This window comes from Thamnophis sirtalis, unplaced genomic scaffold, assembly GCF_051295495.1.
Source record: "Thamnophis sirtalis isolate CommonGarterSnake01/CBP01778 unplaced genomic scaffold, rThaSir2_p1.2 scaffold_13, whole genome shotgun sequence".
In the NCBI taxonomy this organism is placed as follows: domain Eukaryota; kingdom Metazoa; phylum Chordata; class Lepidosauria; order Squamata; family Natricidae; genus Thamnophis; species Thamnophis sirtalis.
The window spans coordinates 38,496,104-38,513,882 of NW_028261393.1; the positions used below are offsets into that span (position 1 = coordinate 38,496,104).

At 45.8% G+C, this 17,779-nt stretch overlaps 1 protein-coding gene across 1 annotated transcript; it reads left to right on the forward strand.

Moving 5' to 3' along the window:
* Window positions 1–708: 708 nt before the first annotated feature.
* On the forward strand, window positions 709–13,064 carry LOC148043147 (adrenodoxin-like). Its single transcript, XM_087727375.1, has 4 exons — window positions 709–857; window positions 8,677–8,801; window positions 10,769–10,898; window positions 12,920–13,064. Exons 1-4 carry the CDS (start codon window positions 709–711, stop codon window positions 13,038–13,040), a joined length of 525 nt encoding a protein of 174 aa, XP_087583501.1. The 3' UTR covers window positions 13,041–13,064.
* The last annotated feature ends 4,715 nt before the right edge of the window (window positions 13,065–17,779 follow it).

A 17,779-nucleotide genomic window follows, 5' to 3' on the forward strand; every position in this document is an offset into this window, starting at 1 on the left:
TTCCTTGCTTCCCATCTCAAGTCCTGCATCTTTAGGGACGGAGCTACACAACTAAACATTAGGAACAATGGTGTGTCTGTAACTCCTGGCAAGACCTACAATGTCCTAGATTCACAGGCAAATTCTTCCTTCCGTATTTTTAGTATGGATTGTCCTTGGTAATTGAATGTGTTCTGCATGTGCTCTGCATATGCTCATTGGCACTCTTCTGACGAGCTGAGGAAGGAAGGGAGGAAGGAAATGGGGAAGGGAGGGAGGAAGGAAAGGGAGAAGGGAGGGAGAGAGAAAGGAAGGGAGGAAAGGGGGAAGGGAGGGAGGAAGAAAAGGCGGAAGGAAGGAAGATAAATCCTTCCATTAAACAAAGCACATTCCCTTTTTCTATCTGACATTTCTTGGGGGAAATAGGCTTGTTGCCCTGCTTGTACTCCCCCAGAGAGAGAGAACAGAAGAGAAGATATGGTGTTGCCCATAAGCCAAAGCTATTCTGCCCCAAGGGGCTGCGGTTGGCCTCCCTCCTCCTCCTTCCCAGCAACACCTCCCTCCCTGTAGGCTGGGCTGGGATGATGGGACTCCCTCCCACCTTGCTGACTGGGCACTTGTGGCAGCTCAGCCCCCTCGGCCCCGGCCTTATATTTCTTCAGCTGCGGGGCTCTGTTCTGCGAACCTTGAAGCTCAGCAGCCACACAACACAACGCAACACAACACAAGATGCTGGCTCAGCGCATTGTCAAACTTCTCCGCCTTGGTGCCTCTGGACATGCAGCTGTGGGCAGGGGATGTCCGGGACTGGCAGCCAGCAACTTGGAGCTGGGGAGATGCTTCAGTGACAGCCCGAAGCCAGATAGCACAGACCAGGGGTAAGGATCACCCTACCCTTCTCTCTCTCTCTCTCTCTCTCTCTCTCTCTCTCTCTCTCTCTCTCTCTCTCTCTCTCTCTCTCTCTCTCTCTCTCTCTCTCTCTCTCTCTCTCTCTCTCTCTCTCTCTCTCTCTCTCCCCCTCCCTCCCTCCCTCTCTCTCTCTCTCTCTCTCACAGCACCTCCTCAGCTCCAGCCTCCCCAGGATTCTTGGTAACCCCCCCCCTCTCCTCTCTCTCTCTCTCTCTCTCAGCACCTCCTCAGCTCCAGCCTCCCTAGGACTCTTGGTAAAACCTTTTGCCCTCCCAGCTGCTGCTAGCTGGAGTTACAGGAGGTTCTCCCACTTCTTTATTATCTTGCCCCCCCCCAGAACCTTCCCCCCCAGGCCATTTAAAATGCAGTAAGGAACTCTTGAAAAAAACCACACCCCATGTAAGTCACAGATTGTAGATGATGTCCATAAAAACTCAGCAAGATATTTTCTCTGCTTACCCAAACAAAACTGGGGGGGGGGGAGAGAGGAGGTTTAATGTAGAGCATTAATGGATTTCATTAATTTAATGGTGAGCAACCAGAATGATAAAGGGACTCGAGGCTAAAACATACGAAGAACGGTTACAGGAACTGGGTCTGGCTAGTCTGGTGAAGAGAAGGACCAGGGGAGACATGAGAGCAGTCTTCCAATGTTTGAGGGGCTGCCAGAGAGAGGAGGGGGTCAAGCTATTTTTCCAAGGCACCCGAAGGCCAAACAAGGAATAATGGATGGAAGTTGATCAAGGAGAGATTCAACCTGGAAATAAGGAGGAACTTTCTGATAATGAGAACAATCAACCCATGGAACAGAAGTTGCCTTTGGAAGTTGCGGGAGCTTCATCACTTGAGACTTTCAAGAAGAGATTGGACTGCCATTTGTCAGAAGTGGTATAGGGTCTCCTGCTTGAGCGGGGGGGGGGTGTTGGACTAGATGACCTATAAGGTCCCTTCTAACTCTGTTAATCTGTTAAAAATCTGTTAAAGTCAACTCTGTTCCCCTGAGAATGAGGGGTTTTGTCTTACTGTTTAGAATCATAGATTCCTAGAAGAGACCTTGGAGTCCACCCCCTGTCCAGCCTCCAGTGATGGAGCACCCACAACTTCTGGAGGGAAGCCTTTCCACTGGTTAATTGTTCTCATTAATAGGAAGCTTCTCCTTATTTCTAATCTTTATAAAATTTATAAAACAGTTTATAAGTGCTATTGCTATTTGAATCTAAATAAGTATTAATTCCTTGAGTAGATGATGAGATTCCCTTGGCTAGATTGGCTCAACATCTGCATTCCCCCCGCATCTAAAATACAAACTTGGCCTGTTGTTCTTGTATCCCCAGATCTTTTTTTCCTTGTTCTTTCCTTCTTCTGCTCAAGGCTTAGCTTTCCAGCTCCATCAGGCTCGGAACAATGGCCCGTCCAAAGTCCTTTCTGGCAGAACCAGGGTGGGGAGCCATGGAAGTGTGGGTCTAGCAACAGAGAGGACCTGCTTTAAGGGAGGCCTTGGCCCCAGAATGACTTTGAGCCCATTCCTCCCTCTCAGAAAAAGGGTTGTTCTGAGGAAAAAGAAGAGGAGGAGGAGGAGCTACGTACATCACCTTGACCTTCCAAAGGAAGTTGGGATAGAATTCCAGGGACAGAACCAGAGATGATATTCAGCAGATTCTGACCTGTTCTGGAGAACCAGTAGCAGACATTTTGAGTAGTTTGGAGAACCGGTAAATACCACCTCTGGCTGGCCCTGCCCCCATCTATTCTCTGCCTCCCGGGTCCCAGCTGATTGGGAGGGAATGGAGCTTTTACAGTATCCGTCTCCTGGAGTAAGGAGGGAATGGGGATTTTGCAGTATCCTTCCTCTGGAGTGGGGTGGAAATGGGGATTTTGCAATATCCTTCCCCTGGAATGGAGAGGAAATGGGGATTTTATAGTATCCAAGAGCCAAGGTGGCGCAGTGGTTAAATGCAGCACTGCAGGCTACTGCTAGATCAGCAGGTCAGCGGTTCAAATCTCACCGGCTCAGGGTTGACTCAGCCTTCCATCCTTCCGAGGTGGGTAAAATGAGGACCCAGATTGTTGGGGGCAATATGCTGACTCTCTGTAAACCGCTTAGAGAGGCCTGAAAGGCCTATGAAGCGGTATATAAGTCTACTGCTATTGCTATTGCTATTGCTATTGCCTTCCCCTGAACTGGGGAGGGAATGGGGATTTTACAGTATCCTTTCCCTGGACTGGGGAGGAAATGGGGATTTTGCAGTATCCTTCCCCTGTCACGCCCACCAAGCCATGCCCACCAATCCATGTCATGCCCACAGAATGGGTAGTAAAAAATTTTGAATCTCACCACTGGACAGAAACCTGCACACCAGGCAACTGATAAAGATGTCTCTCAGCTTACCCTGGTGCAGAAAAATCTCTCTTGGGACTTCCTCAAGGCTCAGAAGCCCTGAGGGTGGATTCAAACTTTGTTGATTTATCAGTTCATAAACCTTGCAGACTTGCGCTATCCCCGAAAGCTCTAAAGCCAGGGAGGATTTCTGAGTGAGCAGCCCAGGACTGTCCTTCCCAAGGCCGCATCTGCTGAGGAACTGAGGAAGGCAAAGTGGGAGCCACCCCAAGGCTGTGCAGTTTATCTTGAAAACAAACCTTGAAGGGAAGCCTTCTGAAGCGTCCCCAGAACGGCTGCTGACGTCAAGGAGTTTTAACATACAGCTTCCCTTCCATTTTCTCAAGGGAACAGTTTGCCTTCCACAGTTTTATCTTCCCACCCGCTCCATCTGTAACTGCTGGTATGCAGTAGGGTTGTGTCTAAACTGCAAGCTGTTCAATAAGCCACGGCTTGTTTTAATCACGATTTACTACAGAAGCTACAATTGTTCACATTTCACATTAAACCCAAAACCAAAAAAACTGCATAATGCTCTGATTTATAATTGCAGAGATTAATAATTATGGGTTTGGCTTAGTATGACATGGTTAGGCATCCCACCCATACAGAGTCCTCTGACAATACAGAACAGGTAGATGGGATAGCAGGTTCAAGTTTAGAAAAGATAGAAGATGGTATTTTCCATCTGCTTCCCTGCAACACAATCCCAGAAAAGGGGGTTCCTGTGGGAGCTCACCTGGCCTTTTCAACAGATTAACAGAGTTGGAAGGGACCTTGTAGATCATCTAGTCTAACCCCCTGCTCAAGCAGGAGACCCTACACCATTTCTGACAAATAGCAGTCCAATCTCTTCTTGAAAGTCTCAGGTGATGGAGCTCCCGCAACTTCTGAAGGCAACTTCTGTTCCATGGGTTGATTGTTCTCACTGTCAGAAAGTTCCTCCTTATTTCTAGGCTGAATCTCTCCTTGGTCAGTTTCCATCCATTATTCTTTGTCTGGCCTTCAGGTGCTTTGGAAAATAGCTTGACCCCCTCCTCTCTCTGGCAGTCCCTCAAATATTGGAACACTGCTACCATGTCTCCCCTGGTCCTTTTCTTCACTAGACTAGCTATGCCCAGTTCCTGCAACCGTTCATCATATGTTCTAGTCTCCCATCCCCTAATCATCGTAGTTGCTCTTCTCTGACTTTTTCTAGAATCTCAACATCTTTTTTATAGTGTGGTGACCAAAACTGGATGCAGTACTCTAGGTGTGGCCTTACTAGGGCTCTGAGCCATTTTGCCCTTATGTCAGTATCAGAGCTAAATTCAACCTATCAGGATAGAGCTGGAAGGGACCTTGGAGGTCTTCTAGTTCAACCTCCTGTTCAAGCAGGAGACCCTACCATTTTAGAGAAATGGCTATCCAGTCTCTTCTTCATCACCTCCAGTGATGAAGCCCCTACAGCTTCTGAAGGAAGGCTGTTCCACTGGTTAATTGTTCTCACTGTTAGAAAGTTTCTCCTTAATTCCAGCTTGCTTCTTTCATTGATTTGTTTCCATCCATTGTTTCATGTCTTGCTGTCTGGTGCTTTGGAAAATAAGTTGATATCCTCCTCTTTGTGGCAAACCCTAAAATACTGCAATACTGCTATTATGCCACCCCTAGTCCTTCTTTTTTCTAGGTGGGCCATACCCAGTTCCTGCAATCGTTCTTCATATGTTTTTGTCTCCAGGCCCTTAATCATCTTAATTGCTCTTTGCACTTTTTCCAATGTCTCAACATCTTTTTTGTAATGTGACCAAAACTGGATGCAGTATTCCAGGTGTGGTCTTACTAAGGCTTTATAATAATGTTATTTATTTAACTTAATGCTTATTTCTGTGATCAGTTGCAAGATGAGCTGTTTAACTAGTGCTAAATACTCTATGTCCATATGCCCCATTTTCTCTTCAGCAACTTAAAATAATAAGCTTCACTAGAGCGAACATAAGAGATTTTCCACCCCACCCTTGTTTGCTCATTTTTTGCAAACAAGAGATTGGCGAATGGATAGTCCATACAACTCACAACATATAATCATGTGGTAGTTGAAATTTTGGACAAGGATTAAAAAAAGACCTCACTTCAAAGCTTGTTTTATGATGAAATTAATGGAGTGATCCCAAATCAGTAACCAACTCACAGACTAACGAATTATAAGATTGTTAGATGCCAGCAGCCTCATTTTAGCCTCTGTATCAGAGGTGGGTATTCAGCAGGTTCTGACCAGTTCTGGAGAACCGGTAGCAGAAATTTTGAGTAGTTTGGAGAACTGGCAAATACACATTCTGGCTGGCCCCGCCCCATCTATTATCTGCCTCCCGAGTCCCAGCTGATCGGGAGGGAATGGGGACTTTGCAGTAATCATCCCCTGTCACACCCACCAAGACAGGCTCACCAAGCCACACCCACAGAGCTTGTAGTAAAAAAAAAATCAATTCCAACACTGCTCTGTATGCAATTCTTTTTTTAAAAAAACACACACATTCAAATGGAAATATACTTCAGTGTTACATTCATATGTTTCTCCTTCGAAAGTTCCCAAAACATTAGGCAAATAATAATATTCACAAGTACACGATCAAAACTTAAATTTGCTTTTTGGATACATTACAAACAAAAGGAATATATTATTTGCAGGTGGTAAACAGATGCTGCCATTGCTTTGTTGTCTTCCTGAGATGCTGCCCAGCAGTTCATCTGTCTCTCTGATCCCGCTCAGGCTAAACAGGACCTCCAACCGTGCAAACCCTCCATTGCACAGACAGAAATGTGAATGGTGGGATAACTGCTGGAACTTCAGTGAAGGAAAATGAATGTGGTGTCAGCATAGGATGATTTAAAACAACACCGGCAGAAGCCTGCACTCAAAGTTCACTTTGAATGCCATGGCAAGCTCCCCAGACCACCTGTTTTTGGGTTAAAATTCCCAGAATTCTGTCTCTCAGCTGTCTTGGCATTCTGGGAGGTGCAGTCTAACTATTCCATGGGCTGATCAAGGCTTGCAAGGAATTTTCAATTTTTCTTCCTTCTAGGCTAATACAGTACTGTGGTGGCTCAGTGGTTAAGAGCTGGGCTTGTCAGCTGGAAAGCCGGCAACCCACGTTCAAGACCCAAGTGCCATGCGTTGGGGGTGAGTCCCCGTCCTTGCCCCAGCTCCTGCCAAACTAACAGGAAGCATGCCAATGCAGGTAAATTTGGCTCCGGTCTACTCCTCTGCAAAAAGATGATGGATGAGAATTGACCCAGCAGGCCTGATGGAAATGCCTGTAGGCTTCCCAGAAGAGTTTGGGTTGCAGCTTGTAACCCTCTCCGCTCAGGATGCTTACCCCTAAACGGTAGCCTCATTCAATCAGTCAATCAGAATAGATCTGGAAGGGACCTTGGAGGTCTTCTAGTCCAGCTCCCTGCTCAACCAGGAGACCCTATACTATTTCAGACAAGTGATTGTCCAGTCTCTTCTTAAAAACTTCCAGTGATGAAGCACCCACAACTTCTGAGGGGCAAGCAGTTCCACTGGTTAATTGTCCTCACAGTTAGGAAGTTTCTCCTTAATTTCAGGTTGCTTCTCTCCTTGATTAGTTTCCATCCATTGTATCTTGTCCTGCCTTCTGCTGCTTTGGAGAATAAATTGACCCCCTGTTCTTTGTGGCAGCCCCTCAAATAGTGGAATTCTGCTATCATGTCTCCCCTAGTCCTTCTTTTCTCTAGACTAGCCATATTCAGTTCCTGCAACCATTCTTCACATGTTTTAGTCTCCAGACCTTTAATCATCATAGTTGCTCTTCTTTGAACTTTTTCCAAAGTCTCAGCATCTTTTTTGTAATGTGATGATCAAAACTGGATGCAGTCAATTTTGTGCAACTGGATTTTAGACATGAGAATATTTGTTGATGGGGCTTTGCTCAACTCTGTTGCCTGCCCCTTTTTTGCATGCAAGTTAAAATCCACAAGGCTTAAAGTTGCCAAGTTTGGGGACCCCTGCTCTGGAGTAAGAAAGTGAATTTTTGAACTTCAGGGTAAGCAGATTTGGGCTGCGCAGATCTGAATGACCACTAGATGGCAGCAAAGAGAAACAGAAAACTGCTGCCATCCCGAATGTTTTGCAATTAGTTATCAGAGTCCTTGAAGAAGTGTGGAGTATTGGGAATGTTTTTTTGACCACTGAGAAAAACCTTGAAAGCATCTACAGTGTCATCAAAATCAGAACCATGCAGCTGTTGCTTGCAGCAGCCTCCCCCAACATTCTCCATCCTGTCAGTTGCTCCTTGAGGGGAGACTGCTGGTACTTGTAGTCCGAGGCAAAGGATTCCTCAAAGTTCCAATTTATTATTCTGGAGCCTCATGTGGCTCTTTCATCCCTCGGCTGTGGCTCCCTGTTGCTCAAAATATGCATCAGACCTCGCCAATGTGTGACACCCGCTGGCATGTGATTTATTGATCTTTCTAACCCCCCGGTAGGCCAACCATGGTTAAATGCAAGAAAAGAAAAGTTTCAGAAGAAAACAGAAGCTTTAATTCAACTATATATACTAGTTTTGTGGCAGCTCAGAAAATAGTCAGGCACGGGAAGGATTTTGTGGGTCCCGGTGTTTTCTTTTATGTGGGAAACAGGTCCAAATGGCTCTTTGAGTGTTTAAGGCTGCCGACTCCTGCCCTATACCATTCTGTTCAGCCTTTTCTTGAAAACTTCCAGTGATGGAGACCCTCCTTGTGGCTGCGCAACTCCTAGTGTAAAGATATCTTGCTGGCTCGGGACCCAGGGATTACTTACCACCTCCCCATCTTTAGCTTGGTTCCAACCAACCGTGGCATGCCAAAACCGCGGTAGATTACAGCACGCCCGACAAAAGCGCGTACGTGACGTCATCAGCAGCGCGACAAAAAAAAATTAAAATTAAAATAAAATTAAAGCAAGCCGATTCACATAAAGGTAAGGGTTAGGTTTAGGGTTAGGGTTAGGTTTAGGGTTATGTTAAGCGTTAGGGTTAGGTTTAGGCTTAGGTTAAGGGTTAGTGTTAGGTTTAGCGTTAGGTTAAGGGTTAGGGTTAGGGTTAGGTTAAGGGTTAGGTTTAGGTTTAGGGTTAGGGTTAGGGTTAGGTTTGGGGGGGTTAGGGTAAGGTTTTTGCATTAATTTTAAATTTACCGCTCACAGCGCGATGTTTTCGTCGCGCTGTGATGATGTCACGTACGCGCTTTCGTCGAGCGCGCTTTAGTCTACTGCGGTTTTGTGGTGGAACCCCAACCAACACAAAAGAGTAGGAATGCTTTGGACTTTTGACCAATGTGAATGGCAATTTTTACCTGCGGTTTCTTTGATTGTCACTTGGCAGTTGGGAGTCCCTGAGCTCTCCCTGAATGGGTGTTGTGCTTCTCTCTCCATGCAGCTCTGCGGACAAAGTGAGGCTACATTTTATTAACCGGGATGGAGAGAAATACTCGGTCAGCGCCAAAGAAGGGGAGAGTCTGCTGGAGGTTGTGATAAATCAAAATATTAACATCGATGGCTTTGGTTAGTGGTGAGATTCTGCCTTTCTCTCTTCAGGCTTTATTGGTTACCAATAATCTGTTCTTTTAGGAGTTGGCAAAAATGTTTTACAGACTGGTCTAGGCACCAAAACACCCACCTCCTAAGATCTGAACTAGCCTCCTTTCTCTGGGACAGCCCAGCAAGGTGAACTAAGAGTGCTGGATACAGTAAACGCTCAAAGTTTGAACATTCTGCATTTTCTTTCTAAGCCTAGATATATTTATTTATCTGTATTCTACCTGTATTATTTTTTATTAATAATTCAAGATTGTGAACATCCCTAACACACCTTCCTTCTCCTATTTTCCCAACAAAAACCTTCTGAGGTGAATTCTGCTGAGAGACAGAGTGATTGCCCCAAAGCCACCCAGCCAGCTTTCATTCCTAGGTGGAACTAGAACTCCCTGTCTTCCAGTTTCTGGTCTGGTGCTACGAGGCCAAACTGGCTTTCATGCCTTTGAAAGTTTGTGTCCCTTGGTTTTTATTATTATTATTATTATTATTATTATTATTATTATTATTATTATTAATCAAACTTGTATATTGAAGATATAGAGGGACGCATTGGCTCAGTGGCTAAGACGCTGAGCTTGTCAATCAGAAAGATCAGCAGTTTGGCGGTTCAAATCCCTAGTGCCATGTAACGGAGTGAGCTCCTGTGACTTGTCCCAGCTTCTGCCAACCTAGCAGTTCGAAAGCATGTTGAAATGCAAGTAGAAAAATAGGGACCACCTTTGGTGGGAACGTAACAGCGTTCCGTGCGCCTTCTGTGTTTAGTCATGCTGGCCACATGACCACGGGGACGTCTGAAGAGCGCTGTCCCTTTGGCTTTGAAATGGAGATGAGCACCGCCCCCTAAAGTCGGGAACGCCTAGCACATATGTGCGAAGGGAACCTTTATCTTTATACTGAAGATTAACCAGGAGATGGCAGCAAACTGGGCCCTACAATGTCCAAGCCTCTGTTTACGTAGAGGAAAGCCTTTAGGGGATCCCAGATCTTCAATTCTGAGGGTTGCACTATCTGAGCAGCTCATTCTTCCACTGAAGATGTTACCCAGCCTGGTAACAAAACCTTCAGAGACCAACCCACAAGCTTGTAGAATGAACCCCCACCCTCATCCTACACCTGAGCTACAGATATTCCCCACTGTTGGTAGCGCAATCTTCTGGTAAAAGGATGCTTCTCAACAGCCTGCTGAGATGATGGGGTTATTTTGTGTCAAGATGTGACCGCTATTTTGTGAGTACACCCACCACACACTTTTCACATTCCAAGTGTACCTCTACCACTAAAGTATGCCCACATCCAAATGATCATCACTTACACTCAAGTATTTACTTAAGTTTGCTTCATCCATCCACTCCTTTTATATGTAGAATAAAATACCCCGTTTCCCTGAAAATAAGACCTCCCCGGATAATAAGCCAAATTGAACTTTTGAGCGCATGCACTAAAATAAGGTCTCCCTGAAAATATTGCAACACAGCAGAAGCCATGAGGTGACCACGCTCGCCTCCTCCCACACCTCAAAAATAATAAGACCTCCCCGAAAATAAGGCCAAGTGCTTATTTCGGGGGGGGGGGGGAAGAAAATAAGACCCTGTCTTATTTGGGGGGAAACATGGTACAAAGCAATTTTTCCTCCACATTTGGATCCCCAGATGGAAGAATAACTGAACCCCAGTTTATTTCTGAATTTCTTCTAATTTTCACACCTATAATATGTAACGTAGCTCCATCCAACCAATTCTATGGCCCAACCTGTGTTTTCTCGCAACATGACACCATTTGCTTTCATTGGTGCTTTCAAAAATTGAAGGTGGGAAGCTGATGCTTTTAAATTTTTGGTTGCTCTCCTGAGTTTATAGCATGCAGGCAACGCTGTCAACCCCCAGAAGGAGCCTTGTGTGACTTCTGCCAATGATGGGGGCCTTTTTCTCCTGCAGGGGCATGTGAAGGCACCCTGGCCTGCTCCACTTGCCATCTGATCTTTGAGAAAGCAGCGTTTCAGCAACTGGGTGAGATCAGTGATGACGAGCTGGACATGCTGGACTTGGCCTATGGACTGACTGACACGTAAGCATCCCGGGTTCCCCTTTCTCGGCTCTGAGTGCATTGGGGGGGGGAGAGAAGGGGGGCATTTCAGACGCTTCTGACTCTGATTCTGAAATTATGATCATTCACAGCCCGTAATGATTCACAGACAGTCTGTGAAGAGTCCAACAGATGTCTGCTCGAGTTGTCAAATTCTTTCAGGGGAATGTTGATAAACACCCACCTTATGTCCCTTGGAATGCTGCCAGAGACCTAATTGCCAAATGCAGAGCAAGGCCAAACTTAGCACAGTCAAAAAAACTTTTCAAAGCTTGAATTGACCAGATGAACGAATTGCTTCCTGCAAAAGCTCACATTCCTTTCACTCTTCTTTTATGTCTTATGGATGCGGCCAATAATCTGCAAGACTTACTCCTGAGTCGACCCTGTTTTCCAAATTGTTCTTGCCTTCTGGCACATGAGCACACTGGGAACAGGCTCCCACTGTTCTTCTGCCTCGCTGATGTCAGGCTCTGGAGGCAGAAAATCACTACCAGATGGCCTTGGCCTCTTTCCGCCTCCTCTCCGATACAGAGCCCTCATCTGAGCCTTCCCCAGACTCCAGGACTGGCCCATGTTCCTCCCCAACCTCCTCACTGTCCAAATCTGCAGCCAGCTCTGCTGGCTACTGGCGGGCCACAACTCTCTGCCCTCTGGCCATTGTTTCAATGAAGGGAAGAATACAAGTTGTTTACCTACTTGACTCTGAGGACTCCTTCCTGGGGAGCGACCCCAAGCATGTTGCGACTGTGGCATACATGTTTGTGAGCCCAGTCAGTTTGCCCCATCCCGAAAAAAAGTTGAGAGGGCATCATAAGGGATCCTGCCCAGCCTCGCATAGGTGGAAGCATAATTATCTAGAGAAGAGAAATGTTTGCTTATCCAGCTACTTTCTGGACCAATTTGCCTCGGGCATCCCTTCATAGGGGAAAGGTAAAGGAAGCGGAGTCCCTATGGATTTTAGTCCACTGCTCATTGCCAACTCTAGGGGACACAGCTCATCTCTGGCCATTGAGCCAGCGTTGTCCTAAGAATTTCTGCGGTCATGTGGCCAGCATGATTCACAGTGCTGTTACCTTCCCACCAAAGTGGTACATATTTATGTACTCACATTTGCATGCTTTTGAATCATTAAGTGGGCAAGGGCTGGGGTAAGGATGGGCGCTCACCCCATTGTGTGGTGCTTGGGTCATGAACCTGGGCTGCCGATAAGCCCAGCATCTTAACCATGGGGTTAAGCCACCACATTTCCCACAGGCCTTTATAGAGTCTTTTGGATTTTTATTTTGGTTGCCATTCTTGCTTCTCATGGTGTCCTTAGCGTCAAGTGGTATTTTGAGCTGCATCTAAGGGCTGGACTCACAAGGGGCGCCAAAGGCCTACTGTCCTATTGCAAACCATGGTACATCTGGAAACAAATTAGGCCCGTGATGGTGAACCTACAGCACTCATGCTGCAGGAAGTACACAGAGCCCTCTCCACTGGCTGACTGGTCTTCGGGTGTCTGATGCACATGCACAGGGGGTGGGGTGCATACAGGGGATGTGTATGTGCATGCGCAGGGGGCGCATGCATGGGGGGGGTGCTTGCATTGCATTTTGGGGGCCTCGTGCAGCACCTCTGCACCCCCTTTTGGCTTCCAGGTTGGTGCAGGAGGCCTTCCAGGCCCAAAACAGGGTGTGGAAATGTTGTGTGAGCCCCCCCCCCCCCCGGTGCCCCATTTTGGGCCTGGAAAGCTTCCTGCACCAACCTGGAAGGCAAAAATAGGCAAGAGGGGTGGGGCACATGTGTGTGGGAAGCACAGTGGGGGTGTTACATGCACATGCGGGGGGGGGCATGCCTGTGGCTGTCGCATGCTCATTGCACTATGCGATAGCTATCGTGCGTGCACACATGCACACTTTCGGGACACAACCACAAAATGGTTAGCCCTCACTGGATTAGGCTGTTTCATGCTAGGAACGTGACACCCAAATCCAGATCTCTTTGCATCTTCTTTTCAGATCTCGCCTGGGTTGCCAAGTGTGTGTGAAGAAATGGATGGATGGCCTGACAGTCCAGGTGCCCACGGAGGTCTCAGACATCCGGAAAGAACTGGAAGTGGAGAAGCAAAAGAAACAGTAGTCGAAGCACATGACCTCCCCTGCAAATACTATCCTGACCCTGTTAAAAGTGGGGGGAGGGGTGGCTTTACTTTCCAGGCTGAAAGCAAACACCCTAAACCAGGAGTGTCAAAACCTGGGAACTTTAAGACTTGTGGACTTCAACTCCCAGAATTCCCCAGCCAGCCATGGGAGTTGAAGTCCACAAGTCTTAAAGTTCCCAAGTTTGGACACCCCTGCCCTAAACCAACCAAACCCCACTTCTGAGTCCATATAACCTGCTGTGCCCAACAAACTCAAGCATATGGTGGCTTAATGTGACATCTTAGTTCAGATTAGACGTGGATAGAATCATTTGGGTCATCTAACCACTTAACCATGTGCCACACAGCCCCATTTTAGCCTACGTTGAGGCTGTGGTACCAGGCCAGCTCCTGAAAGGGGTTCTGTGCTCAGAATCTGTAGCCTCAAGCAACAGACTTGAATTGGGATGAAAAAAAAATGGTGGCCTATGGGGCTTATTTCTGCCAGAGGGATTGAGAGAGGGTGCTGTATGTCTGCTGCTTCCAAGGAAGCTTCTTTATGGCTTTATGGAAGTTCTGGAGAACTGGTAGCGGAAATTTTGAGAAGTTCAGAGAACCGGTAAATACCACCTCTAGCTGTCCCCGCCCCCATCTATTCTCTGCCTCCCGAGTCCCAGCTGATGGGAAGGAAATGGGGATTTTGCAGTAACCTTCCCCTGCCATGCCCACCAAGCCACGCCCACCAAACCACATTCACAGAACTAGTAGTAAAAAATTTTGAATCCCACCACTGGCTTGGATGTGCTCTTACTTGGAGCCCCACCCCCAACCCCCGTTGGCCATTGTGTGATGCAGTGGAGAAGCAGTATTCACCCCAACTGACCCAGCAAAAACAAAGTCAAGCTCTATTGGTTGGATCACGAGACTCATCTCCAAGTCTGGCCTTGTGGTCCCCTTGGAGATTTCCTTCCACCAAGTCTAATTCTGCTTAAGTTCCGAGCCCAACTTTGCCTCTTCTATACTGGAGGCCAATCCACATTTGAGCTGATCCCTTGGAGAAGATGAACACTGGATTCCACAGATGGGAACTTAGAGAGATGCAGTGAATGGTTAGGGTCTGTTCTTGGCTATGAAGACCATTGTTCTGGTTTTCACTGTGGATTATTTCCTTGCAGTATGCATTTTTATTATGCATTTTCATGAAGTGTATTTGGAAGAATTTCCCCTTTACAGATACTCATGTCAAATATTATTCTGTTGGAAAGGTAGAAATAAAAACTTTTAAAACAAACCAAGAAGATATCTGTTCTGGCCTAGGCTTCCTGAGAAAGCATAAATCACAATCTTAGTCCTACAAACTCTCTTTTATTTATACGGCTGTAAATTATGCTCATTCACAGTCTGCAAGGCTTCACAAACAGTCTGTGAAGATTCCAACAGATGTCTGCTTGAGTTGCCACAGTCTTTCAGGGGAATGTTCATAAACACCCACCTTATTTCCAGAGACCTAATAGTCAAATGCAGAGCAAGGCCAAACTTAGCACAGAGTCAAAAAAACTTTTCAAAGCTTGAACTGACCAGATGAACTAATTGCTTCCTGCAAAAGCTCACATTCTGTTCGCTCTTCTTTTATGTCTTATGGATGAGGCCAATCATCTCCAAGCCTTACTACCAAGTCAACACTGTTTTCCAAATTGTTCTTGCCTTCTGGCAGCTCTGCGCATGCGCACACTGAGAACAGGCTCCCACTGTTCTTCTGCCTCACTGATGTCAAACTCAGAAGGCTCTGAAGGCAGCAAATGATTACTAGATGGGCTTGGTTCCCCTCTCTGCCTCTGATGCAGAGCCCTCATCTGAGTCTTCCCCAGACACTAGGACTGGTTCACATTCTTCCCAACCTCCTCACTGTCCGAAACTGCTTCCAGGTCTGCTGGAAGCACAACACTACCTAGCAATTGTCAGAAGGGGAGATGCAACTTTCTGTAGGTGAAAATCTGTATAATCTGGGAAGGCAATCAAAGCTCTGCGTGGAGTATATTTACACAATTGTAAATTGAACTAGCTACTGATGTCAGGACTTTCTACCTTTGTGAAACTATATAATATGAAACTATATACAGCATATCATAATTGTATCAAATCTCATGCTGCCCCATATTAGAAGCACTTTTAAAGTCTCCCTGAGAAATCTCCACTGTTCTTTAGGCTTGCCAATTGCCGGGATAATGGTTTCTCATAGTAATTAATCAGGTTTCCCCCCCCCCCCCCAAAAAAATAATTCTTGAACTTGTGGAGATTTGGATAGACTAGGAAAGAAAAGGGACATCAAAGTGGATATATTCTGAACAGTTTGATACCACTCTGGCAATCTTTACTAATCAAATAGCAAATCCTGGACTAAACACTTATTTTTCAATGCAGTTTTTATATTTGACAATATTTATCCATCACATCAACATCTCTGTGCTGTAGAAAGGTTCTTTACATTTCACTGAGGATGATGAAATAAATGTTTCTTGGTACTGTTTATGTTAGTGTTCCCAAGAAATTATTTTGAGTAGTTTGACATCAAACTATGCTCTTCATTTAAAAATAAGCCTTTAAAAAATAATCATTCTTGCCTCTCTGGACCAGGCTCAGCAGAGGCCAAAGATGGTCTGCAAATGGTAGTTGGGTCCAGTTCCACCTGCATCCCCCAGTTTGCCAAAGAGTCACAATTGGTCCTGTGTTTGCCACTGTGTCCAAAATACGAAGCCCTGCTGGTTGGAACTAGCTTGGCTGAACGCCTGGAAGTCTCAAGTCACCTTGTCCTACAATGCATCAGTTATAGAGGCCACTCAGCAGACCTGCCTTGGGAGGGCATCTACCCAGTGGTGGGGCTGAAATAATTCAACAACTGGTTCTCTGCCCTAATGACCACTGGGTAGTTGTGGCTTAGTGGTCATGTGACCATGTGGACATGGCCAATTCAACGTCACCTTAGCTGTTACAATGTATTAAGGGTTAACCGGAGAGGCAGTTTCCATAAGCAGGGCAATAAAGATTAGGCTAGGAACAACACCAGAATGTTTCCTTCCTGCCTGCCTTCCTTACAGGATTAGCCCTGTGAAGTGGGGAAAAACAAAAGGAGATTTCTCCAAACTGCTTAGAAAGTTAACAGCCGGTTCTCCCGAATAGGTGCGAACTGGCTGAAACCCACCACTGCCTGACAGCAACAAACCCTGCACCTAGTGGAAAATCAAACAGATTCCTTCTGACCTTTCCCCATCCAAATCCTCCCTCAATTCCTTCCCTTTCAGAATTGAAACTGGGTGGAGGCGATGTATGTTACCCTGCTGTGAGTGATGGTTTTAATAGCCATTCATCACTCTGCCCATCAAAATTCACTCCAGTTCTGATCTCCATCAAAATGCATATTTTCATAGCTGATGTTGTTCTAGGAAGTTTTATAACCATCTGAACAAATGTCAGCCCATTATGCCCAATTAGATCATGCAGGATTGACATTTTGTTTACTGGACCTAGTTGCAGCAGGGTAAACATCCCCAAATATGGGCAACTGCAAACTTCTAAATTCAACAGTCGAGAGGACATTAAGCACTTCTATAAATCCAACTTGTGCCATTTTGACATGATAATGTTTCTCAGTATTTTTCCTCTTTTTTGGTGAACTTATCAAAATGCTACTTTCTAAATTTAGGGTACTTTGTAATACATCATCTTGGTTGCTCGTGTCCCCCAGACAGACCCAAGACATAATCTGGGCCAGGAGGGCCTTTGTGCAACTGTTGATTGTGTGGCAGTTACATCTTTTCCTGGACCAACAATCCCTGCTCCTAGAACTAAGGAGAAAATTTTCTGATACTGAGAATCATTAACCAATTAACCAAATGCCTCTAGAAGTTGTAGGTGCTTCAACCCTGGAAGTTTTCAAGAAGAGATTGGACAGCCATTTGTATGGGATGGTATAGGGTTTCCTGCTTGACCAGGGGTTGGACTAGAAGACCTCCAAAGTCCCTTCTAATTCTGTTAGTCCGTATTCAATCACTCAGCCCTCTTCCTTGCTTCTTTCTCCTAACCTACTTGAAACGTGTGTTTGTTCTATTCTTCATGTTATTTTGCTTAATGTGTAAATATTTTATAGGTGAAGGAGAGAGAGAGAGAGAGAGATGCGCACAAGTTTAAATAAAACTATACCCAAGTATTTACCATATTTTTCGGAGTATAAGGCGCACCTTTTTCCCTCAAAAAAGAGGCTGAAAATCTGGGTGCATCTTATACACTGAATACAGCATTTTTTGCCTCCTGAAACCCTTCCCCCTTCACCAAAATGGCCGTGTATAGCTTCTAGGAAGCTTTTAGAGAGCTCCTGGGGGCTGGGGAAGGCAGAATTTTACCCCCCCAACCTCCAGGAGCACTCTATAAGCTTCCTAAAGGCTATCTATGCCCTTTTAAAATGAAAAACGGGCCCATTTTGGTGAAAAACTGGCTGTTTTCGTTCATTTTGCCCCCCCTTCTGAGCACTCTGCAAGCTCCCTAATGGCTATTCATGCCTTGGAAATGGCCCAATTTTTGCAAAATAATGGGCTGGTTTTGAGAGATTTGCAGAGTGCAAAAACTTTTCTCTTTTTTTTGCTTCTTCAAATCCTTGGTGCGTCTTACATGCCGGTGCATCTTATACTCCGAAAAATATGGTATAGCTTGACATAAGGCTGAAATAAACAAAACTTCAGAATGC

Excerpts from the sequence above, each read along its gene's own strand:
- LOC148043147 (XM_087727375.1), top strand. The coding sequence starts at position 709 with ATGCTGGCTCAGCGCATTGTCAAACTTCTCCGCCTTGGTGCCTCTGGA. Across the intron at positions 8,802-10,768 it reads TATTAACATCGATGGCTTTG|GGGCATGTGAAGGCACCCTG; the intron begins GTTAGTGGTGAG and ends TTTCTCCTGCAG. Across the intron at positions 10,899-12,919 it reads GCCTATGGACTGACTGACAC|ATCTCGCCTGGGTTGCCAAG; the intron begins GTAAGCATCCCG and ends TCTTCTTTTCAG.